Source organism: Pseudophryne corroboree, chromosome 2 (genome assembly GCF_028390025.1).
Source record: "Pseudophryne corroboree isolate aPseCor3 chromosome 2, aPseCor3.hap2, whole genome shotgun sequence".
In the NCBI taxonomy this organism is placed as follows: Eukaryota; Metazoa; Chordata; class Amphibia; order Anura; family Myobatrachidae; genus Pseudophryne; species Pseudophryne corroboree.
The window spans coordinates 1,018,867,574-1,018,892,733 of NC_086445.1; the positions used below are offsets into that span (position 1 = coordinate 1,018,867,574).

General features: G+C 48.8%; 1 protein-coding gene across 7 annotated transcripts in view; it reads left to right on the forward strand.

Moving 5' to 3' along the window:
* The window catches only part of BCL9 (BCL9 transcription coactivator), a 511,737-nt gene that overhangs the window by 477,512 nt on the left and 9,065 nt on the right, over nt 1-25,160 (forward strand). For all 7 annotated transcript variants that reach the window (XM_063956693.1, XM_063956695.1, XM_063956698.1 and 4 more), the window contains one exon: nt 5,454-7,695. In XM_063956693.1, coding sequence (XP_063812763.1) covers nt 5,454-7,695 — 2,242 coding nt within the window. The remainder of the gene's footprint in view (nt 1-5,453; nt 7,696-25,160) is intronic.

Genomic DNA, 25,160 nt, shown 5'->3' on the forward strand with positions numbered 1-25,160 from the left:
CGGTACGTTTGTGTCGACATGTATGAGGAGAAAAATGATGTGGAGACGGAGCAGATTGTCTGTAATAGTGATGTCACCCCCTAGGGGGTCGACACCTGAGTGGATGTACTGTTGAAAATTACGTGACAGTGTCAGCTCTGTATAAAAGACAGTGGTTGACATGAGACAGCCGGCTACTCAGCTTGTGCCTGTCCAAACGTCTCATAGGCCGTCAGGGGCTCTAAAGCGCCCGTTACCTCAGATGGCAGATACAGACGCCGACACGGATACTGACTCCTGTGTCGACGGTGAAGAGACAACCGTGATTTCCAATAGGGCCACACGTTACATGATTGAGGCAAGGGAAAATGTTTACACATTTCTGATAATATGAGTACCACCAAAAAGGGGTATTATGTTTGGTGAGGAAAAACTACCTGTAGTTTTCCTGAATCTGAGAAATAAAATGATGATGCGTGGGTTTCCCCCCGATAACAATTGATAATTTCTAAAAAGTTATTGGCAGTATACCTTTTCCCGCCAGAGGTTAGGGTGCGTTGGGAAACACCCCCTAGGGGGGGATAAGGCGCTCACACGCTTGTAAGAACAAGGGCTCTACCCTCTCCTGAGATGGCCACCCTTAAGGATCCTGCTGATAGAAAGCAGGAGGGTATCCTAAAATGTATTTACACACATACTGGTGTTATACTGCGACCAGCAATCGCCTCAGCCTGGATGTGCAGTGCTGGGTTGGCGTGGTCGGATTCCCTGACTGGAAATATTGATATCCTAGATAAGGACAGTATATTATTGCCTATAGAGCATTTAAAATATATGCGAGATGCACAGCGGAATATTGCCGACTGGCATCAAGTATAAGTGCGTTGTCCAATTCTACCAGTAAAGTGGTCAGGTGAGGCGGATTCCAAACGGCATTTGGAAGTATTGCCTTAAAAAAGGGGACATTTGGGGTCGGTCTTTCAGACCTGGTGGCCACGGCAACAGCTGGGATATCCACGTTTGTACCCCAGGTCGCCTCTCAAAATAAGACGCAGTATTATCAGGCGCAGTCCTTTGTTGGCAAGCGGACAAAAGGTTCCTCTTTTCTGCTCGTGACAGAGGGAGAGGAAAAAGGCTACAGAGATGAGCCAGTTCCCAGGAACAGAAACCCTTTCCCGCCTCTGCCAAGCCCTCAGTATGATGCTAGGGCTTTACAAGCTCAGGCACGGTGGGGGCCCGTTCTCAATGAATTTCAGTGCGCAGTGGGCTCACTCGCAAGTAGACCCCTGGATCCTTCAGGTAATATTTCAGGGGTACAAATTGGAATTCGAGACGTCTCCCCCTCGCCGTTTCCAAAAGTCGGTTTTACCGACGTCTCCTTCTGACAGGGAGACAGTTTTGGAAGCCATTCACAAGCTGTATTCCCAGCAGGTGATAATCAAGGTACCCCTCCTGCAAAAGGAAACGGGGTATTATTCCACACTATTGTGGTACCGAAGCCAGACGGCTCGGTGAGACCGATTCTAAATCTAAAATCTTTGAATACAGAGGTTCAAATTCAAGATTGAGTCACTCAGAGCAGTGATTGCGAACCTGGAAGAAGGGGACTACATGATGTCTCGGGACATCAAGGATGCTTACCTTCATGTCAAAAAAATGTACCCTTCTCACCAAGGGTACCTCAGGTTATGGTACAGAACTGTCACTATCGGTTCAGACGCTGCCGTAGGGATGGTCCACGGCACCCCGGGTCTTTACTAAAGTACAGACCGAAATGATGATATTCCTTCGAAGGAAGGGAATTTTAGTTATTCTTTACTTGGACGATTCCCTGATAAGGGTAAGATCCAGGGAACAGTTGGAGGTCAGTGTAGCACTATCTCAGGTAGTGTTGTGGCAGCACGATTGGATTCTCAATATTCCAAAATCGCAGCTGGTTCCGACGACTTGTCTTCTGTTCCTAGGGATGATCCTGGACACAGTCCAGAAAGAAGGTGTTTCTCCCGGAGGAGAAAGCCAGGGAGTTATCCGAGCTAGTCAGGAACCTCCTAAAACCGAGCCAAGTCTCAGTGCATCAATGCACAAGGGTTCTGTGTAAAAATGGTGGCTTCCTACGAAGCAATCCCATTTGGCAGATTCCACGCAAGGACTTTCCAGTGGGACCTACTGGAAAAATGGTCCGGGTCGCATCTTCAGATGCATCAGCGGATAACCCTGTCACCAAGGACAGGGGTATCCCTCCTGTGGTGGTTGCAGAGTGCTCTTCTTCTAGAGGGCCGCAGATTCGGCATTCAGGACTGGGTCCTGGTGACCACGGATGCCAGCCTGCGAGGCTGGGGAGCAGTCACACAGGGAAGGAATATCCAGGGCTTATGGTCAAGCCTGGAGACATCACTTCACATAAATATCTGAAGCTAAGTGCCATTTACAATGCTCTAAGCTTAGCAAGACCTCTGCTTCAAGGTCAGCCGGTGTTGATCCAGTCGGACAACATTACGGCAGTCACCCACGTAAACAGACAGGGTGCCACAAGAAGCAGGAGGGCAATGGCAGAAGCTGCAAGGATTCTTCGCTGGGCGGAAAACCATGTGATAGCACTGTCAGCAGTATTCATTCCGGGAGTGGACAACTGGGAAGCAGATTTCCTCAGCACGACCTCCACCCGGGAGAGTGGGAACTTCACCCAGAAGTCCTCCACATGATTATAAACCGTTGGGAAAAACTCGACAGGTATTGCGCCAGGTCAAGGGACCCTCAGTCAATAGCTGTAAAGGCTCTGGTAACACCGTGGGTGTACCAATCAGTGTATGGGTTCCCTCCTCTGCCTCTCATACCCAAGGTACTGAGATTGATAAGATGGAGAGGAGTAAGCACTATATTCGTGGCTCCGGATTGGCCAATTAGGACTTGGTAACCGGAACTTCAAGAGATGCTCACGGAGGATCCGTAGCCTCTACCTCTAAGAAGGGACCTGCTCCAGCAAGGACCCTGTCTGTTCCAAGACTTACCGCGGCTGCGTTTGACGGCATGGCGGTTGAACGCCGGATCCTGAAGGAAAAAGGCATTCCGGATGAAGTCATCCCTATCCTGATCAAAGCCAGGAAGGATGTAACCGCAAAACATTATCACCGCATTTGGCGAAAATATGTTGCGTGGTGCGAGGCCAGTAAGGCCCGACGGAGGAAATTCGACGATTCCTACATTTCCTGCAAACAGGAGTGTCTATGGGCCTGAAATTGGGGTCCATTAAGGTTCAAATTTCGGCTCTGTCAATTTTCTTCCAAAAAGAACTAGCTTCAGTCCCTGAAGTTCAGACGTTTGTAAAAGGGGTACTGCATATACAGTCTCCTTTGGTGCCTTCAGTGGCACCTTGGGATCTCAATGTAGTTTTTGGGTCCCAAAAGTCACATTGGTTTGACCCACTTAAATCTATGGAGTTAAAATATCTCACAGGAAAAGTGGTCATGCTGTTGGCTCTGGCCTGGGCCAGGCGCGTGTCAGAATTGGCGGCTTTATCCTGTAAAAGCCCTTATCTGATTTTCCATTCGGACAGGACGGAATTGAGGACTCGTCCTCAGTTTCTCCCTAAGGTGGTTTCAGCGTCCACCTGAACCAACCTATTGTGGTGCCTGCGGCTACTAGGGACTTGGAGGACTCCAAGTTGCTAGACGTTGTCAAGGCCGGAAAATATGTTTCCAGGACGGCTGGAGTCAGAAAATCTGACTCGCTGTTCATCCTGTATGCACCCAACAAGCTGGGTGCTCCTGCTTCTAAGCAGACGATTGCTCGTTGGATTTGTAGTACAATTCAGCTTGCACACTCTGTGGCAGGCCTGCCACAGCCAAAATCTGTTAAAGCCCATTCCACAAGGAAAGTGGGCTCATCTTGGGCGGCTGCCCGAGGGGTCTCGGCTTTACAACTTTGCCGAGCAGCTACTTGGTCAGGGGCAAACACGTTTGCTAAATTCTACAAATTTGATACCCTGGCTGAGGAGGACCTGGAGTTCTCTCATTCGGTGCTGCAGAGTCATCCGCACTCTCCCGCCCGTTTGGGAGCTTTGGTATAATCCCCATGGTCCTTACGGAGTCCCCAGCATCCACTTAGGACGTCAGAGAAAATAAGAATTTGCTTACCGATAATTCTATTTCTCGTAGTCCGTAGTGGATGCTGGGCGCCCATCCCAAGTGCGGATTGTCTGCAATACTTGTATATAGTTATTTTTACAATAACATCGGGTTGTTTATTGTTGTGAGCCATCTTTCAGAGGCTCCTACGTTTTATCATACTGTTAACTGGGTTCAGATCACAGGTTGTACAGTGTGATTGGTGTGGCTGGTATGAGTCTTACCCGGGATTCAATATCCTTCCTTATTATGTACGCTCGTCCGGGCACAGTATCCTAACTGAGGCTTGGAGGAGGGTCATAGGGGGAGGAGCCAGTGCACACCACCTGATCCTCAAGCTTTTATTTTGTGCCCTGTCTCCTGCGGAGCCGCTATTCCCCATGGTCCTTACGGAGTCCCAGCATCCACTACGGACTACGAGAAATAGAATTATCGGTAAGTAAATTCTTATTATCCTCCCTAATCCTACCGTTACCTGCTACTTAATGTTCGCATTAGGCCAGGTAACACGAGGCCGTCTCTGGATGTCCCCCTGATCACAGGCCATCACCCAGGCTTTGTTGCTGTAGTCGTGAGACAGCCTCTGGTTGTATAAAGTCCCCATCACAGCCATGGCGACTGTTGAGATGCGTCACAATAGGTGCTGTGTAAATGATACAGAATTTATTTGGCCATTGCATTATGGGAAGCGATCCAGCGAATCGCCAGCCTTGCTTGTTTCAAATGACGGACATAGCACTTCACAATTGTATGATATCATTACGGTGTTCCCAGATCAGCTCCCCTTTGCCTTTTTAAAAGTGCAGTTTAAAGGGCCCCATATACTAGAACGATAACGCCTGATTTCAGCCCAATTCGAGCCGATATATTGGGTGAAATCGGGCATTTTGGCTGTATATCCGATCCGATGCGCGTTCCCGTGAGGGTTGAATCCCCTAGATCGTTAGTGCTGCACTCGTGATATATATCGTTTCCCACAGGCATTGCTGGGATCGCATACGACATATCGCATGCAAAATGTACCAAATCGTTTGGAATCATATGGAACTACTCCTGGGAAGCTCCCGGGAGAGTTCAAGGGAAATCGCCTCCAACTTCAGCCTCTAGACATATTGTTCTAGTGTATGGGGCCCTTAAGAAAGGTGGTTATATACAAGCCGTACATAATGTTACCTGAACACCATAAACTTTTGCAGCCATTGGTTACAAAATGCAACAGGAGTTCATTGGCTCAGAAGATAAAATGGGCCAATATCCTGCTGCATAAAAGCAGCACCGCCTAATGTCAATTAAAATGCAATAGTGAATTACTTTTTATTACAGCTCCCTGTTCTTTCTTTCTTTTTGCAGAATACTCCAATATCTACAAACATTCGGAATGAACCTAAAGCAGCCCCACGAGCGCCTACGCCGCAGGAGCAAAACCATTCACAAGCCGCCAAAGTGCAATCAAATCCGCCTGGTCCAGCACTGCCTTCCAAGCCTGCAGCTTCTCATTGTTCACTCGCACAAGACAGTGGGGTGGTGGAGAGCAAAATTGCAGCCAACAGCCCCGCCAACCCAAGTGTACTACAGACGGAAGGATGCCGGCAAAGCTCCACCCCCAACAATCAAGCTGCCAGCCCAATGTCTCAAGGGAACGTTGCCCCTCCTGTAGACTCTAAAGCCGAATCTAAAAGTTCTTCGCAGCAGGTACCAAGCGGAGATCAAACCTCTTTAGGAGACAATCCTGACGGACTTTCTCAAGAACAGTTGGAGCATCGAGAGAGGTCTTTACAAACCCTTCGAGATATTCAACGCATGCTTTTCCCTGACGAGAAAGAGTTTGCCATAAAAGACATCACAGGCCAAAGTGTGGGACCTCAACAAAACTCTGGAATGCTGGACAATCCTCAGAAAAAACTTGAAGGGCCAATACAGGCAATGATGGCTCAATCACAAAACTTGGGCAAGGGCCCCGGGCCTCATCCAGATGGAGGTATGCCATTTGGGCCACAAGGACATAGGGACATGCCTTTTTCACCAGAGGATATGGTGCCTCCGCCAATGAATCCTCAGCCTGGCCAAGACCACCTGGACCATATGACCCCGGAACAGGTGGCTTGGCTAAAACTCCAACAAGAGTTCTACGAGGAGAAGCGGCGTAAGCAGGAACAGGCTGTAGTGCAGCAGAGGTCATTGCAAGATATGATGGTACACCAGCATGGGCCCAGAGGAATGGTCAGAGGTCCCCCACCTCCTTATCAAATGAACCCTGGGGAAAGTTGGGGTCCGGGAGGACCAGAGCCTTTTCCAGATGGAATAGGAATGCCGCATCCCATGCCACCAAAAGGTATGCCCCCTCACCCAAATGTGCCTGGAAGCCAAATGCAGCGATTACCTGGATTTGTTGGCATGATGAACCCCGATATGGAAGGACCTAATATTCCAAATCCTGCATCCAGGCCTGGTGTTAATTGGCCGGACGAGGTGCCAAAAATCCCAGACGGACGTAATTTCCCCCCCGGGCAGAGCATATTCAGCGGCCCGGGACGAGGCGAGAGGTTCTCTAATCCTCAAGGTTTGCCGGATGAGATTTTTCATCAGCATGTTTCGGAAAAGCAGCTTGGCATGCCCCCTGGGATGACCATGGAGGGTATTCGACCAGTTATGGAAATGAACAGAGGCATGCCCCCTCAGAGGAATATGGAGCCGGGTAGTGGTATGTTCCCCCGTATGCCCGGCGATGCAGCACTGAGCCCGTCAAGGATGGAATTCTCCAAGGGGATGCCTCTCAACATGGGCCCAAATAGAGAGGTAGAGTTTGGCATGGGCCCCGGCAATATGAACATGAAGGTGGACATGAATCTGAATGTTAATATGAATTCTAACCAGCAGTTAATGCCTCAAAAGATGAGAGAGATGAGAGATGTTATGGCATCTGAGGAGATGCTTAAAATGAGGCCGGGCAGCAACGAAATGCTCTCTAACCAGCAAAAAATGCATTCTGCACCGTTCGAACACTCCCAGGATTATGGCATGAGCTCCCGGCCTTATCTCAATATGTCCCAGGCTACTGGAGGAGTACTAAGGCATGCCAGAGAACAGATGGGGCCTGATCAAAGGACTAACAGCAGACTCAGCCACATGCCACCTCTACCTCTTAACCCAAACAATAACCCAGGCAACCTCAATGTTGCACCTCCCGGGCAACGCAGCCTGGGACGCAAACCTTTGGATAACGTTTCTGTATCTGGCGGTCAAGTGAACTCTCCCGGTGTAAACCCTTTAAAATCCCCAACTATGCGCCAGGTCCAATCTCCGATGCTGGGCTCCCCCTCTGGTAATCTTAAATCCCCCCAAACGCCGTCTCAGTTAGCCGGGATGTTGACAGGACCAACGGCCGCGGCTGCTGCTTCCATTAAGTCCCCGCCGGTCATGGGGTCTGCCGCTGCTTCCCCTGTCCACCTGAAGTCTCCGTCCTTACCTGTACCTTCCCCAGGTTGGACGTCTTCTCCTAAGCCTCCGATGCAGAGTCCGGGAATACCCCCAAACCAGCACAAGCCTCCTCTTGGCATGTCTTCACCAGCCATGATGGGGAATATGGAATCGGGTAAGTTCTGTCCTGGTGTTCTTGTCGTCAGGTCTTATGTTAACAGCAGGTGTGGTCTTGCTATAGTCGGTATAGAAGTTCAGTCTTACAGTCCGTATGAAAGGGAATTGATGCTTAATTACTCGTCACCACAAATGCTTTAGTCTGTACTAGCTTCTGTGATCCCTCTTTGTCCTTTAGCTATTATACTGCTGTGCTTTCTGTGTAGCAGCTGCCTACGTTGACTGTCGCTGGTGTTACTGTGAGAGGTTATAGGCTGACGTTTAACTGCATTTATACTTTGTGATGTACCTGGTGGTATAAAAGCGGAGTTCGGTACATTTTACACACTCTAAATATTTTCCATTGTTATGTTTTTGTTTTTTTCTCTCAACAAAGCAAATCTATTAGCGTTTTACCTTGAGGGGTAAATAAAACATCTGGAGTGAACGAGTTCGTGCGGCCATTGTAATAGCGGTGTTGTGTTTTAAATGTGCCAATTTATTTTTATTTTTCTGCGGTTTTCAAAAGGGGTGTTGTGACCCGACGAGCACAACAAAAGTTTAAGCATTCTAGTATTTTCATTGATCCAGAGATGATAGTATTTCATCCTGTTTAGCCGTTTCTCTCTCTCCAATAATGATCATTGATTCCTGCGTTGCCGCCGGCTGCTGTTACCATGGCAACCTCATAGAAGAGACCCAGAGAATCATGCATTTATACATCCTGGATACTTCATATTTTAGCTGCTTCTGAAGGAAACGTGCGGCTGAGATAAAGGTTACGGCGTCATTTAAAGAGGCAGGACCCTGAAACCTGCCGGGCTATCTGCGTCCTCGCAGTTATCGTCCCTCCTTATTTACTAACATGCCCTAAAATGATCCAGTATTCCAGTGACTGCAGTGCAGGGCAGCTGTGGAGCCTGAGCCTAGCTGAAGAAGAGCTGCTAACGGAGAATAATAGTTTGCACTTGGGGACATAGTGAATGGGGATGTGTTAGCATGTGACTGACGCCGGAATCCTGGCCACCTAGTGGTCGACATGGACTAATAGTAGACACATGGAAATGGTTGACGCAGATTTTTTTTTTTTTTTACTGTTTTTGATGTCATTTTTCCCCGTAACATAACCAGGAGCCCCAATTAGTGTACCACGTCCCCTTGCATGCTTCCCTGTGCTCGGCACAGGTTACCATTCCCAATCGTAGTCCACGTGGGTGGTAAAGTATGAAACAGTTAAATCTATAAGAAAACAAAAAACCATGTCAGACTTTTCATGTGTCGACCGTATGCCCATGTCGACCAATAGTGGTTGACCTAATGACTGTTGACGTTAACATGGTCGACCATCCAAACGGATAGTCGGGGGGGGGGGGGATTTAGCCGTAGCCAGAGCCGCCTCCCCCTGTGTCTTAGCCCTAGCCGTTGCCCCAGGCGGATTAGTGGAGGTGTAAGATAATTACACTGTGCCCTGTCAGCATTCTCAATGTCGGGGTGTCTGTTATGGGATACCATGCCCAATCCTGTAATTGTACACAGCATATAGTTCTGGTAAGTGTGGTTACAGTTCCATATATCTCTGTAGTATGCTAGCGTTGCACTAGTAAGTGCTTTATTTCCACCATAGATCATTGGGGAACAATGTGGTTTTGTAGCGGATACGTAATGCTACCAGTCATTATGGTATTGCAATCCTGTGTGCGTTCAGAGTCCGCATCCTAGTAACACGTTTAGTTCTGTTGCACTTCATTAGTAAACAGCATTTTGAATGGTCTTGAATGTATTATGCATTTACGTATGGCAAAAATACTTTAACTTTCTTGCGGCCTGTGGAAGGCGTCGGGCCTCAGTTAGCGGCAGTGATACTCGGACTATAGCAACGCAGCAAGCCATCAGTGAGGGATTTGTGTATAACGTTTAAATGGCCCAAAGTAGTACCTCTTGCAGATTTATCATCCTATTGTGCACGCGTGAGATTCCTTACTGACACGATTTCCCACATGCAACATTTTATTTACCATTCCAGGGAGTAATGTTACATAAACCAAACTTACGGTTCAGTTTATATGTAAAAGGCATCTTGCAACCCTGACACATACCGATGTACAAATTCCCCTGCACAACATAACCTTGTTAGTTAGCTACATGTGTCGTCTACTTCCCCAGACCATCTCTCCAGTATCTTCAGGTTCTACCGGTGCCCGAAGGTGTGACAAGCCCATCTGTTATCAGTAAGAGCACCTGTTTGTTTATCCACTTTACCTACAGGGTCTGAAACAGAACGCGGGGAGATAGGAATCATTTTGTGCGCTAGTTATTTAATTTTCTTATTTGTTTTTTCAACCCATTTAACGAAATCTCCCAGACGTCTATGAAATGACTGACAAAATTGTAGCGCGAGTTCTAGCATGCTCGGCCATCTACATCAGCAGCTGGTAGACAGGTCGCTAGGTATTCATTCATTCCTTCTTTCCTATGGTCGCTATGTCTCACCCACTCGTTCTGTGACACTGTCAAGTCCCCATAATTTAATATTTCTTTCTCTAACATCCTAGTGGATGCTGGGGACTCCGTCAGGACCATGGGGATTAGCGGCTCTGCAGGAGACAGGGCACAAAAATAAAGCTTTAGGATCAGGTGGTGTGCACTGGCTCCTCCCCCTATGACCCTCCTCCAAGCCCCAGTTAGGTTTTTGTGCCCGTCCGAGCAGGGTGCAATCTAGGTGGCTCTCCTAAAGAGCTGCTTAGAAAAAGTTTTTAGGTTTTTTATTTTCAGTGAGTCCTGCTGGCAACAGGCTCACTGCATCGAGGGACTTAGGGGAGAGAAGTGAACTCACCTGCGTGCAGGATGGATTGGCTTCTTAGGCTACTGGACACCATTAGCTCCAGAGGGATCGAACACAGGCCCAGCCATGGAGTCCGGTCCCGGAGCCGCGCCGCCGACCCCTCTTGCAGATGCCGAAGATGGAAGAGGTCCAGAAGCAGGCGGCAGAAGACTTCTCAGTCTTCCTGAGGTAGCGCACAGCACTGCAGCTGTGCGCCATTGTTGTCAGCACACTTCACACAGCGGTCACGGAGGGTGCAGGGCGCTGGGGGGGCGCCCTGGGCAGCAATGTATAATACCTTTTTATGGCTAAAAAATACATCACATATAGCCCTTGAGGCTATATGGATGTATTTAACCCCTGCCAGATCTCACAAACTCCGGAGAAGAGCCCGCCGAAATAGGGGGCGGGGCTTATTCTCCTCAGCACACAGCGCCATTTTCCTGCTCAGCTCCGCTGTGAGGAAGGCTCCCAGGACTCTCCCCTGCACTGCACTACAGAAACAGGGTAAAACAGAGAGGGGGGGGGCACTTTTTTTGGCGATATTACTATATTTAAGCTGCTATAAGGATACAACACTTATATAGGGTTGTTCCCATATATATTATAGCGCTTGGGTGTGTGCTGGCAAACTCTCCCTCTGTCTCCCCAAAGGGCTAGTGGGGTCCTGTCTTCAATAGAGCATTCCCTGTGTGTCTGCTGTGTCGGTACGTGTGTGTCGACATGTATGAGGACGATGTTGGTGTGGAGGCAGAGCAATTGCCGGTAATGGTGATGTCACCCCCCAGGGAGTCGACACCGGAATGGATGGCTTTGTTTATGGAATTACGTGATAATGTCAGCACATTACAAAAATCAGTTGACGACATGAGACGGCCGGAAAACCAGTTAGTACCTGCCCAGGCGTCTCAGACACCGTCAGGGGCTGTAAAACGCCCTTTACCTCAGTCGGTCGACACAGACCCAGACACGGACACTGAATCTAGTGTCGACGGTGAAGAAACAAACGTATTTTCCAGTAGGGCCACACGTTATATGATCACGGCAATGAAGGAGGCTTTGCATATCTCTGATACTACAAGTACCACAAAAAGGGGTATTATGTGGGGGGTGAAAAAACTACCTGTAGTTTTTCCTGAATCAGAGGAATTGAATGATGTATGTGATGAAGCGTGGGTTAACCCAGATAGAAAAGTGCTAATTTCAAAAAAGTTATTGGCATTATACCCTTTCCCGCCAGAGGTTAGGGCGCGCTGGGAAACACCCCCTAAGGTGGATAAGGCGCTCACACGCTTATCAAAACAAGTGGCGTTACCGTCTCCTGATACGGCCGCCCTCAAGGATCCAGCTGATAGGAGGCTGGAAACTACCCTAAAAAGTATATACACACATACTGGTGTTATACAGGTTGAGTATCCCTTATCCAAAATGCTTGGGACCAGAGGTATTTTGGATATCGGATTTTTCCGTATTTTGGAATAATTGCATACCATAATGAGATATCATGGCAATGGGACCTAAATTTAAGCACAGAATGCTTTTATGTTTCATATACTTCTTATACACACAGCCTGAAGGTAATTTTAGCCAATATTTTTTTATAACTTTGTGCATTAAACAAAATGTGTCTACATTCACACAATTCATTTATGTTTCCTATACACCTTATATACACAGTCTGAAGGTCATTTAATACAATATTTTTAATAACTGTGTGTATTAAACAAAGTTTGTGTACATTGAGTCATCAAAAAACAAAAGTTTCACTATCTCACTCTCGCTCAAAAAAGTCCGTATTTCGGAATATTCCGTATTTCGGATATTTGGATATGGGATACTCAACCTGTACTGCGACCAGCCATCGCCTCAGCCTGGATGTGCAGTGCTGGGGTGGTCTGGTCGGATTCCCTGGCTGAAAATATTGATACCCTGGATAGGGACAGTATTTTACAGACTTTAGAGCAATTAAAGGATGCTTTTCTTTATATGCGAGATGCTCAGAGGGATATTTGCACTCTGGCATCGAGAGTAAGTGCGATGTCCATATCTGCCAGAAGAAGTTTATGGACACGACAGTGGTCAGGTGATGCGGATTCCAAACGGCATATGGAAGTATTGCCGTATAAAGGGGAGGAATTATTTGGCGTCGGTCTATCCGATTTGGTGGCCTCGGCAACTGCCGGGAAATCCACCTTTCTCTATCGTCCTAGTGGATGCTGGGGTTCCTGAAAGGACCATGGGGAATAGCGGCTCCGCAGGAGACAGGGCACAAAAAGTAAAGCTTTAGGATCAGGTGGTGTGCACTGACTCCTCCCCCTATGACCCTCCTCCAAGCCTCAGTTAGGTTTTTGTGCCCGGCCGAGAAGGGTGCAATCTAGGTGGCTCTCCTAAAGAGCTGCTTAGAAAAGTTTAGCTTAGGTTTTTTATTTTACAGTGAGTCCTGCTGGCAACAGGATCACTGCATCGAGGGACTTAGGGGAGAAGAAGTGAACTCACCTGCGTGCAGGATGGATTGGCTTCTTTGGCTACTGGACATTAGCTCCAGAGGGACGATCACAGGTACAGCCTGGATGGTCACCGGAGCCTCGCCGCCGGCCCCCTTGCAGATGCTGAAAAGAGAAGAAGGTCCAGAATCGGCGGCAGAAGACTCCTCAGTCTTCTTAAGGTAGCGCACAGCACTGCAGCTGTGCGCCATTGCTCTCAGCACACTTCACACGGCAGTCACTGAGGGTGCAGGGCGCTGGGGGGGGGGGCGCCCTGGGCAGCAATGAAAATCCTTTTTTTGGCAAAAAATACCTCACATATAGCCTCCGGGGCTATATGGAGATATTTAACCCCTGCCAGAATCCATTTTTAAGCGGGAGACGAGCCCGCCGAAAAGGGGGCGGGGCCTATCTCCTCAGCACACAGCGCCATTTCCTCACACAGTTCCGCTGGTCAGGAAGGCTCCCAGGCTCTCCCCTGCACTGCACTACAGAAACAGGGTTAAATCAAGAGAGGGGGGGCAAAATTTGGCGAAATTGTGATTTTATAAAAGCAGCTATAAGGGAGCACTTATTATAAGGCTATCCCTGTAAAATATAGCGCTTTGGTGTGTGCTGGCAAACTCTCCCTCTGTCTCCCCAAGGGGCTAGTGGGGTCCTGTCCTCTATCAGAGCATTCCCTGTGTGTGTGTGCTATATGTCGGTACGTGTGTGTCGACATGTATGAGGACGATGTTGGTGAGGAGGCGGAGCAAATTGCCTGTAATGGTGATGTCACTCTCTAGGGAGTCGACACCGGAATGGATGGCTTATTTATGGAAATTACGTGACAATGTCAACACGCTGCAAGCCGGTTGACGACATGAGAGGGCCGGCGAACAAATTAGTATCTGTCCAGGCGTCTCAAACACCATCAGGGGCTGTAAAATGCCCATTTACCTCAGTCGGTCGACACAGACCCAGACACTGATTTCAGTGTCGACGGTGAAGAAACAAACGTATTTTCTTTTAGGGCCACACGTTAAGGGCAATGAAGGAGGTGTTACATATTTCTGATACTCCAATTACCACAAAAAAGGGTATTATGTGTGAGGTGAAAAAACTACCTGTAGTTTTTCCTGAATCAGATAAATTAAATGAAGTGTGTGATGATGCGTGGGTTTCCCCCGATAGAAAATTATTGGCGGTATACCCTTTCCCGCCAGAAGTTAAGGCGCGGTGGGAAACACCCCTCAGGGTGGATAAGGCGCTCACACGCTTATCAGAACAAGTGGCGGTACCATCTACGGATAGGGCCGTACTTAAGGAGCCAGCTGATAGGAGGCTGAAAAATATCCTAAAAAGTATACACACACATGCTGGTGTTATACTGCGACCAGCGATCGCCTCAGCCTGGATGTGCAGAGCTGAGGTGGCTTGGTCGGATTCCCTGACTAAAAATATTGATACCTTTGACAGGGACAGTATTTTATTGACTATAGAGCATTTAAAGGATGCATTTCTATATATGCGAGATGCGCAGAGGGATATTTGCACTCTGGCATCAAGAGTAAATGCGATGTCCATATCTGCAAGAAGATGTTTATGGACACGACAGTGGTCAGGTGATGCAGATTCCAAACGGCACAAAGATGTATTGCCGTATAAAGGGGAGGAGTTATTTGGGGTCGGTCCATGGGACCTGGTGGCCAGGGCAACTGCTGGAAAATCCACCGTTTTTTACCCTAAGTCACATCTCTGCAGAAAAAGACACCGTCTTTTCAGCCTCAGTCCTTTCGTCCCTATAAGAGTCATATCTGCCCAGGGATAGAGGAAAGGGAAGAAGACTGCAGCAGGCAGCCCATTCCCAGGAACAGAAGCCCTCCACCGCTTCTACCAAGTTCTCAGCATGACGCTGGGACCGTACAGGACCCCTGGATCCTACAAGTAGTATCCAAGGGGTACAGATTGGAATGTCGAGAGGTTTCCCCCCTCGCAGGTTCCTGTAGTCTGCTGTACCAATGTCTCCCTCCGACAGGGAGGCAGTATTGAAAACAATTCACAAGCTGTATTCCCAGCAGGTGATAATAAATTTACCCCTCCGACAACAAGGAAAGGGGTATTACTCCACACTATATGGTGGTACTGAAGGCTAGGTGAGACCTATTCTAAATCTGAAAAATTTGAACACTTACAAGGGTTCAAATCCAGATGGAGTCACTCAGAGCAGTGATAGCAAAGAACAAGGGGACTATATGGTGTCCCGGGACATCAGGGATGCTTACCTCCATGTCCCAAAATTTGCCTTTTCTCACCAAGGGTACCTCAGGTTCGTGGTACAGAACTGTCACTATCAGTTTCAAGACGATGCCGTTGGATTGTCCAAGGCACCCCGGGTCCTTACCAAGGTAATGACCGAAAGGAGGATTCGTCTTCAAAGAAAATGGACGACCTCCTGATAAGAACAAGGTCCAGAGAACAGTTGGAGGTCGGAGTAGCACTATCTCAAGTAGTTCTACGACAGCACGGGTGGATTCTAAATATTCCAAAACCGCAGTTGTTCCGACGACACGTCTGCTGGTCCTAGGGATGATTCTGGACACAGTCCAGGAAAAGGTGTTTCTCCCAGAGGAGAAAGCCAGGGAGTTATCCGAGCTAATCGGGATCCTCCTAAAACCAGGAAAAGTGTCAGTGCATCATTGCACAAGAGTCCTGGTAAAAATGGTGGCTTATTACGAAGCGCTTCCATTCGGCAGATTTCACGCAAGAACTCTTCAGTGGGATCTGCTGGACAAATGGTCCGGATCGCATCTTCAGATGCATCAGCGGATAACCCTATATCCAAGGACAAGGGTGTCTCTCCTGTGGTGATTACAGAGTGCTCATCTTCTAGAGGGCCGCAGATTCGGCATTCAGGATTGGATGCTCGTGACCACGGAGGCCAGCCTGAGAGGCTGGGGAGCAGTCACACAAGGAGTGTGATCAAGTCTGGAGAATTCTCTCCACATAAATATACTGGAGCTAAGAACAAATTTATAATGCTCTAAGCTTAGCAAGACCTCTGCTTCAAGGTCAGCCGGTATTGATCCAGTGGGATAACATCACGGCAGTCGCCCACGTAAACAGAAAGGGCGGCACAAGAAGCAGGAGGGCAGTGACAAAACTGCAAGGATTTTTCGCTAGGCGGAAAATCATGTGATAGCACTGTCAGCAGTGTTCATTCCGGGAGTGGACGACTGGGAAGCAGACTTCCTCAGCAGGCACGACCTCCACCCGGGAGAGTGGGAACTTCATCGGGAAGTTTTCCGCATGATTGTGAACCGTTGGGAAAGACCAAAGGTGGACATGATGGCGTCCCGCCCGAACAAAAAAAATGGGACAGGTATTGCGCCAGGTCACGAGACCTTCAAGCGATAGCTGTGGACGTCCTGGTAACACCGTGGGTGTAACAGTCGGTGTATGTGTTCCCTTCTCTGCTTCTCATAACCAAGGTATTGAGAATTATAAGACATAGAGGAGTAAGAACTATACTCGTGGCTCCGGATTGGCCAAGAGGGACTTGGTAACCGGAACTTCAAGAGATGCTCACAGAGGACTAATGGCCTCGGGAACTAAGAAGGGATTTGCTTTCAGCAAGTACCATGTCTGTTCCAAGAGGAACCGTGGCATCGGCCTTTAAGAAAGGACCTGCTCCAGCAGGGACCTTGTCTGTTCCAAGACTTACCGCGACTGCGTTTGACGGCATGGCGGTTTGAACGCCGGATCCTAAGGGAAAAGGCATTCCGGAAGAGGTCATACCTACCCTGGTCAAAGCCAGGAAGGAGGTGACCGCACAACGTTATCACCACATGTGGTAAAAATATGTTGCGTGGGTGAGGCCAGGAAGGCCCCACAAAAAAAATTTCAACTAGGTCGATTTCTGCACTTCCTGCAAACAGGAGTGTCTATGAGCCTCAAATTGGGGTCCATTAAGGTTCAAGTTTCGGCCCTATAGATTTTCTTCCAGAAAGAATTGGCTTCAGTTCCTGAAGTCCAGACGTTTGTCAAGGGAGTATTGCATATACAGCCCTTGTGTGCCTCCAGTGGCACCGTGGGATCTCAACGTAGTGTTGGGATTCCTCAAATCATATTGGTTTGAACCACTCAAATCTGTGGATTTGAAATATCTCACATGGAAAGTGACCATGCTGTTGGCCCTGGCCTCGGCCAGGCGATTGTCAAAATTGGCGGTTTTGTCTTACAAAAACCCATATTTGATTTTCCATTCGGACAGGGCAGAACTGCGGACTCGTCCCCAGTTTCTTCCTAAGGTGGTGTCAGCGTTTCACCTGAAACAACCTATTGTGGTGCCTGCGGCTACTAGGGACTTGGAGGACTCCAAGTTGCTAGACGTTGTCAGGGCCCTGAAAATATATATATATATATAATTCCAGGACGGCTGGAGTCAGAAAGTCTGACTTGCTGTTTATATTGTAGGCACCCAAAAAGCTGGGTGCTCCTGCTTCTAAGCAGACTATTGCTCGTTGGATTTGTAGTACAATTCAGCTTGCACATTCTGTGGCAGGCCTGCCACAGCCAAAATCTGTAAATGCCCATTCCACAAGGAAGGTGGGCTCATCTTGGGCGGCTGCCCGAGGGGTCTCGGCTTTACAACTTTGCCGAGCAGCTACTTGGTCAGGGGCAAACACGTTTGCTAAATTCTACAAATTTGATACCCTGGCTAAGGAGGACCTGGAGTTCTCTCATTCGGTGCTGCAGAGTCATCCGCACTCTCCCGCCCGTTTGGGAGCTTTGGTATAATCCCCATGGTCCTTTCAGGAACCCCAGCATCCACTAGGACGATAGAGAAAATAAGAATTTACTTACCGATAATTCTATTTCTCGTAGTCCGTAGTGGATGCTGGGCGCCCATCCCAAGTGCGGATTATCTGCAATACTTGTACATAGTTACAAAAATCGGGTTATTATTGTTGTGAGCCATCTTTTCAGAGGCTCCGCTGTTATCATACTGTTAACTGGGTTCAGATCACAGGTTGTACAGTGTGATTGGTGTGGCTGGTATGAGTCTTACCCGGGATTCAAAATCCTTCCTTATTGTGTACGCTCGTCCGGGCACAGTATCCTAACTGAGGCTTGGAGGAGGGTCATAGGGGGAGGAGCCAGTGCACACCACCTGATCCTAAAGCTTTACTTTTTGTGCCCTGTCTCCTGCGGAGCCGCTATTCCCCATGGTCCTTTCAGGAACCCCAGCATCCACTACGGACTCCGAGAAATAGAATTATCGGTAAGTAAATTCTTATTTTTTTACCTCAGACCCCCTCCCAACAGAAAAAGACACCGTCTTTTCAGCCGCAGTCCTTTCGGTCCTATAAGAAGCGGGCAAAAGGACAGTCATATCTGCCCCGAGGCAGAGGAAAGGGTAAGAGAGGGCAGCAAGCAGCTCCTTCCCAGGAACAGAAGCCCTCCGCGGGTTCTGCAAAGCCCTCAGCATGACGCTGGGGCTTTACAAGCGGACTCAGGAACGGTGGGGGGTCGACTCAAGAATTTCAGCGCGCAGTGGGCTTGCTCACAGGTGGACCCCTGGATCCTGCAGGTAGTATCTCAGGGTTACAGGTTGGAATTCGAGAAGTCTCCCCCTCGCCGGTTCCTAAAGTCTGCTTTGCCAACGTCTCCCTCAGACAGGGCGACGGTATTGGAAGCCATTCACAAGCTGTTTTCTCAGCAGGTGATAGTCAAGGTACCCCTCCTACAACAGGAAAAGGGGTATTACTCCACGCTATTTGTGGTACCGAAGCCGGACGGCTCGGTAAGACCTATTCTAAATCTGAAATCTTTGAACCTGTACATACAAAAATTCAAGTTCAAGATGGAATCACTCAGAGCAGTGATAGCGAATCTGGAAGAAGGGGACTTTATGGTGTCCCTGGACATAAAAGATGCTTACCTGCATGTCCCAATTTGCCCTTCACATCAAGGGTACCTCAGGTTCGTGGTGCAAAACTGTCATTATCAGTTTCAGACGCTGCCGTTTGGATTGTCCACGGCACCTCGGGTCTTTACCAAGGTAATGGCCGAAATGATGATTCTTCTGCGAAGAAGAGGCGTATTAATTATCCCTTACTTGGACGATCTCCTGATAAGGGCAAGGTCCAGAGAACAGCTGGAGGACGGAGTAGCACTAACCCAAGTAGTGCTGCAACAACACGGGTGGATCCTGAATTTTCCAAAATCTCAGTTGACCCCGACAACACGTCTGCTGTTCCTGGGAATGATTCTGGACACGGTTCAGAAAAAGGTGTTTCTTCCGGAGGAGAAAGCCAAGGAGTTATCCGAACTTGTCAGGAACCTCCTAAAACCAGGAAAAGTGTTGGTGCATCAATGCACAAGAGTCCTGGGAAAGATGGTGGCTTCTTACGAAGCAATCCCATTCGGCAGATTCCACGCACAAACTTTTCAGTGGGATCTGCTGGACAAATGGTCCGGATCGCATCTGCAGATGCATCAGCGGATAACCTTATCGCCACGGACAAGGGTGTCTCTTCTGTGGTGGTTGCAGAGTGCTCATATGTTATAAGGCCGCAGATTCGGCATACAGGACTGGGTCCTGGTGACCACGGATGCCAGTCTGAGAGGCTGGGGAGCGGTCACACAGGGAAGAAACTTCCAGGGAGTATGGTCAAGCCTGGAGATGTCTCTTCACATAAATATACTGGAGCTAAGAGCGATTTACAATGCTCTAAGCCTGGCAAAACCCCTGCTTCAGGGTCAGCCGGTGTTGATCCAGTCGGACAACATCACGGCAGTCGCCCACGTAAACAGACAGGGCGGCACAAGAAGCAGGAGAGCAATGGCAGAAGCTGCAAGGATTCTTCGCTGGGCGGAAGATCATGTGATAGCACTGTCAGCAGTGTTCATTCCGGGAGTGGACAACTGGGAAGCAGACTTCCTCAGCAGACACGATCTACACCCGGGAGAGTGGGGACTTCATCCAGAAGTCTTCCACATGATTGTGAACCGTTGGGAAAAACCAAAGGTGGATATGATGGCGTCTCGCCTCAACAAAAAACTGGACAGGTATTGCGCCAGGTCAAGAGACCCTCAGGCAATAGCTGTGGACGCTCTGGTAACACCGTGGGTGTTCCAGTCAGTGTATGTGTTTCCTCCTCTGCCTCTCATACCCAAAGTACTGAGAATTATACGGCAAAGGGGAGTAAGAACGATACTCGTGGCTCCGGATTGGCCAAGAAGAACTTGGTACCCGGAACTTCAGGAGATGCTCACGGAAAATCCGTGGCCTCTACCTCTAAGACGGGACCTGATTCAGCAGGGACCGTGTCTATTCCAAGACTTACCGCGGCTGCGTTTGACGGCGTGGCGGTTGAACGCCGAATTCTAAGGGAAAAAGGCATTCCAGAAGAGGTCATTCCTACACTGGTTAAAGCCAGGAAGGAGGTGACTGCACAACATTATCACCGCATTTGGAGAAAATATGTTGCGTGGTGTGAGGCCAGGAAGGCCCCCACGGAGGAATTTCAATTGGGTCGATTCCTACATTTCCTGCAAACAGGATTGTCTATTGGCCTCAAGTTGGGGTCCAGTAAGGTTCAAATTTCGGCCCTGTCGATTTTCTTCCAGAAAGAATTGGCTTCAGTTCCTGAAGTCCAGACTTTTGTAAAAGGAGTACTACATATACAGCCCCCGGTTGTGCCCCCAGTGGCTCCGTGGGACCTTAATGTAGTTTTGGATTTTCTCAAATCCCATTGGTTTGAGCCACTCAAATCGGCGGATTTGAAATATCTTACATGGAAAGTAACCATGCTACTGGCCCTGGCTTCAGCCAGGAGAGTGTCCGAATTGGCGGCTTTATCGTATAAAAGCCCATATCTGATTTTCCATTCGGACAGGGCAGAACTGCGGACGCGTCCTCATTTTCTGCCTAAGGTGGTGTCAGCGTTTCACCTGAACCAGCCTATTGTGGTGCCTGCGGCTACTAGCGATTTGGAGGATTCCAAGTTGCTGGACGTTGTCAGGGCATTGAAAATATATATTTCAAGGACGGCTGGAGTCAGAAAATCTGACTCGCTGTTTATACTATATGCACCCAACAAGCTGGGTGCTCCTGCTTCTAAGCAGACGATTGCTCGTTGGATTTGTAGCACAATTCAACTTGCACATTCTGTGGCAGGCCTGCCACAGCCTAAATCTGTCAAGGCCCATTCCACAAGGAAGGTGGGCTCATCCTGGGCGGCTGCCCGAGGGGTCTCGGCATTACAACTCTGCCGAGCAGCTACGTGGTCGGGGGAGAACACGTTTGTAAAATTCTACAAATTTGATACCCTGGCTAAAGAGGACCTGGAGTTCTCTCATTCGGTGCTGCAGAGTCATCCGCACTCTCCCGCCCGTTTGGGAGCTTTGGTATAATCCCCATGGTCCTGACGGAGTCCCCAGCATCCACTAGGACGTTAGAGAAAATAAGATTTTACTTACCGATAAATCTATTTCTCGTAGTCCGTAGTGGATGCTGGGCGCCCATCCCAAGTGCTGATTGTCTGCAATACTTGTACATAGTTATTGTTACAAAAAAATCGGGTTGTTCTTGTTGTGAGCCGTCTGTTCAGAGGCTCCTACGTTGTCATACTGTTAACTGGGTTCAGATCACAAGTTGTACGGTGTGATTGGTGTGGCTGGTATGAGTCTTACCCGGGATTCAAAATCCTTCCTTATTGTGTACGCTCGTCCGGGCACAGTATCCTAACTGAGGCTTGGAGGAGGGTCATAGGGGGAGGAGCCAGTGCACACCACCTGATCCTAAAGCTTTATTTTTGTGCCCTGTCTCCTGCGGAGCCGCTAATCCCCATGGTCCTGACGGAGTCCCCAGCATCCACTACGGACTACGAGAAATAGATTTATCGGTAAGTAAAATCTTATTTTTTACATTTCTCAATAAGAAAATTTTGGCCTAGGGTGCCGCAAAATAAGTTCTGATACTCTAGGGCGCAGTGATTAAATAAGGTTTGAGAACCACTGGTCTAGATTCTGTTTGCAAGCTGTTGGTTGAGCAGTCCAATGTGTGTTGGAAGCTGGCTGACTTACTACAGTTGGGGTTATATAGCTAGGTACACACTATATACAATTAGAGTCTTGGCCAGTTTTATTGTATAGTGTGAAATTGTTACAGAATGTAGCCAAAGAAATTGGAAAAATCCTGGCCACAAACCTGATCTGTATCTGATCGCACTGCCAAGACAGAGGGGCCAGTTTATCAACCAGTGGTAAAACGCAGTGTGAATGATGAAACCCGCCGTGCGCTCTGCTCCCCACCGCCGTGCGCTCTGCTCCCCACCGCCGTGCGCTCTGCTCCCCACCGCCGTGCGCTCTGCTCCCCACCGCCGTGCGCTCTGCTCCCCACCGCCGTGCGCTCTGCTCCCCACCGCCGTGCGCTCTAAAAATGACAGTTGGGAGCTGATTGGCTGGAGCACCATTTATCATATGCAGCAAGTTTTATCATTCACAGCTAGTTTTATCACTTGTTAATAAATGGGCCCCAGAATCTGTTTCAAACTCCCAGTATTGTGCAGTGTGTAGCCATATTCGGTGATCTGACCAGATTTCAGACGTATTTCTGTGACTGACATTTCTCTAACGTCCTAAGTGGATGCTGGGGACTCCGTAAGGACCATGGGGGGAATAGCGGCTCCGCAGGAGACTGGGCACATCTAAAGAAAGCTTTAGGACTATCTGGTGTGCACTGGCTCCTCCCCCTATGACCCTCCTCCAAGCCTCAGTTAGATCTCTGTGCCCGAACGAGTAGGGTGCACACTAGGGGCTCTCCTGAGCTTCTTAGTGAAAGTTTTAGTTTAGGTTTTTTATTTTCAGTGAGACCTGCTGGCAACAGGCTCACTGCATCGAGGGACTAAGGGGAGAAGAAGCGAACTCACCTGCGTGCAGAGTGGATTGGGCTTCTTAGGCTACTGGACATTAGCTCCAGAGGGACGATCACAGGCCCAGCTTGGATGGGTCCCAGAGCCGCGCCGCCGGCCCCCTTACAGAGGCAGAAGAGGTCCGGAAAATCGGCGGCAGAAGACGTCCTGTCTTCAACAAGGTAGCGCACAGCACTGCAGCTGTGCGCCATTGCTCTCAGCACACTTCGGTCACTGAGGGTGCAGGGCGCTGGGGGGGGGCGCCCTGAGACGCAATAAAAACACCTTGGATGGCAAAAAAATGCATCACATATAGCTCCTGGGCTATATGGATGCATTTAACCCCTGCCAGAATCCATAAAAAAGCGGGAGAAAAGTCCGCGAAAAAGGGGCGGAGCCTATCTCCTCAGCACACTGGCGCCATTTTCCCTCACAGCTCCGTTGGAGGGAAGCTCCCTGGCTCTCCCCTGCAGTCACTACACTACAGAAAGGGTTAAAAAAGAGAGGGGGGCACTAATTAGGCGCAGTATTAACTATACAGCAACTATAAGGGGAAAAACACTTATATAAGGTTATCCCTGTATTTATATAGCGCTCTGGTGTGTGCTGGCAAACTCTCCCTCTGTCTCCCCAAAGGGCTAGTGGGGTCCTGTCCTCTGTCAGAGCATTCCCTGTGTGTGTGCTGTATGTCGGTACTTTTGTGTCGACATGTATGAGGAGAAAAATTATGTGGAGACGGAGCAGGTTGCCTGTAATAGTGATGTCACCCCCTAGGGGGTCGACACCTTAGTGGATGAACTGTTGGAAGGAATTACGTGACAGTGTCAGCTCTGTATAAAAGACAGTGGTTGACATGAGACAGCCGGCTACTCAGCTTGTGCCTGTCCAGACGTCTCATAGGCCGTCAGGGGCTCTAAAGCGCCCGTTACCTCAGATGGCAGATATAGACGCCGACACGGATACTGACTCCAGTGTCGACGGTGAAGAGACGAATGTGACTTCCAGTAGGGCCACACGTTACATGATTGAGGCAATGAAAAATGTTTTACACATTTCTGATAATACGAGTACCACCAAAAAAGGGGTATTATGTTCGGTGAGGAAAAACTACCTGTAGTTTTCCTGAATCTGAGAAATTAAATAAGGTGTGTGATGATGCGTGGGTTTCCCCCGATAACAACTGATAATTTCTAAAATGTTATTGGCATTATATCCTTTCCCGCCAGAGGTTAGGGTGCGTTGGGAAACACCCCCTAGGGTGGATAAAGCGCTCACACGCTTGTAAGGGCTCTACCTTCGCCTGAGATGGCCGCCCTTAAGGATCCTGCTGATAGAAAGCAGGAGGGTATCCTAAAAGGTATTTACACACATACTGGTGTTATACTGCGACCAGCAATCGCCTCAGCCTGGATGTGCAGTGCTGGGTTGGCGTGGTCGGATTCCCTGACTGAAAATATTGATACCCTAGATAGGGACAGTATATTTTTGCCTATAGAGCATTTAAAAGATGCATTTCTATATATGCGTGATGCACAGCGGAATATTTGCCGACTGGCATCAAGTCTAAGCGCGTTGTCCATTTCTACCAGTAGAGGGTTATGGACACGTCAGTGGTCAGGTGATGCGTATTCCAAACGGCATTTGGAAGTATTGCTTTATTAAGGGAGGAGTTATTTGGGGTCGGTCTTTCAGACCTGGTGGCCACGGCAACAGCTGGGAATTCCACGTTTGTACCCCAGGTCGCCTCTCAACATGAGAAGACGCCGTATTATCAGGCGCAGTCTTTTCGTGGACAAGCGGGCAAAAGGTTCCTCATTTCTGCCCCGTGACAGAGGGAGAGGAAAAAGGCTGCAGAAATCAGTCAGTTCCCAGGAACAGAAACCCTCTCCCGCCTCTGCCAAGCCCTCAGTATACGCTGGGGCTTTACAAGCAGAATCAGGCACGGTGGAGGGCCCGTCTCAATGAATTTCAGCGCGCAGTGGGCTCACTCGCAAGTAGACCCCTGGATCCTTCAGGTGATATCTCAGGGGTACAAATTAGAATTCGAGACGTCTCCCCCTCGCCGTTTCCTAAAGTCGGCTTTACCGATGTCTCCTTCTGACAGGGAGACAGTTTTGGAAGCCATTCACAAGCCGTATTCCCAGCAGGTGATAATCAAGATACCCCTCCTGCAACAGGGAACGGGGTATTATTCCACACTGTTGTGGTACCGAAGCCGGACGGCTCGGTGAGACCGATTCTAAATCTAAAATCTTTGAACACTTACGTACAGAGGTTCAAA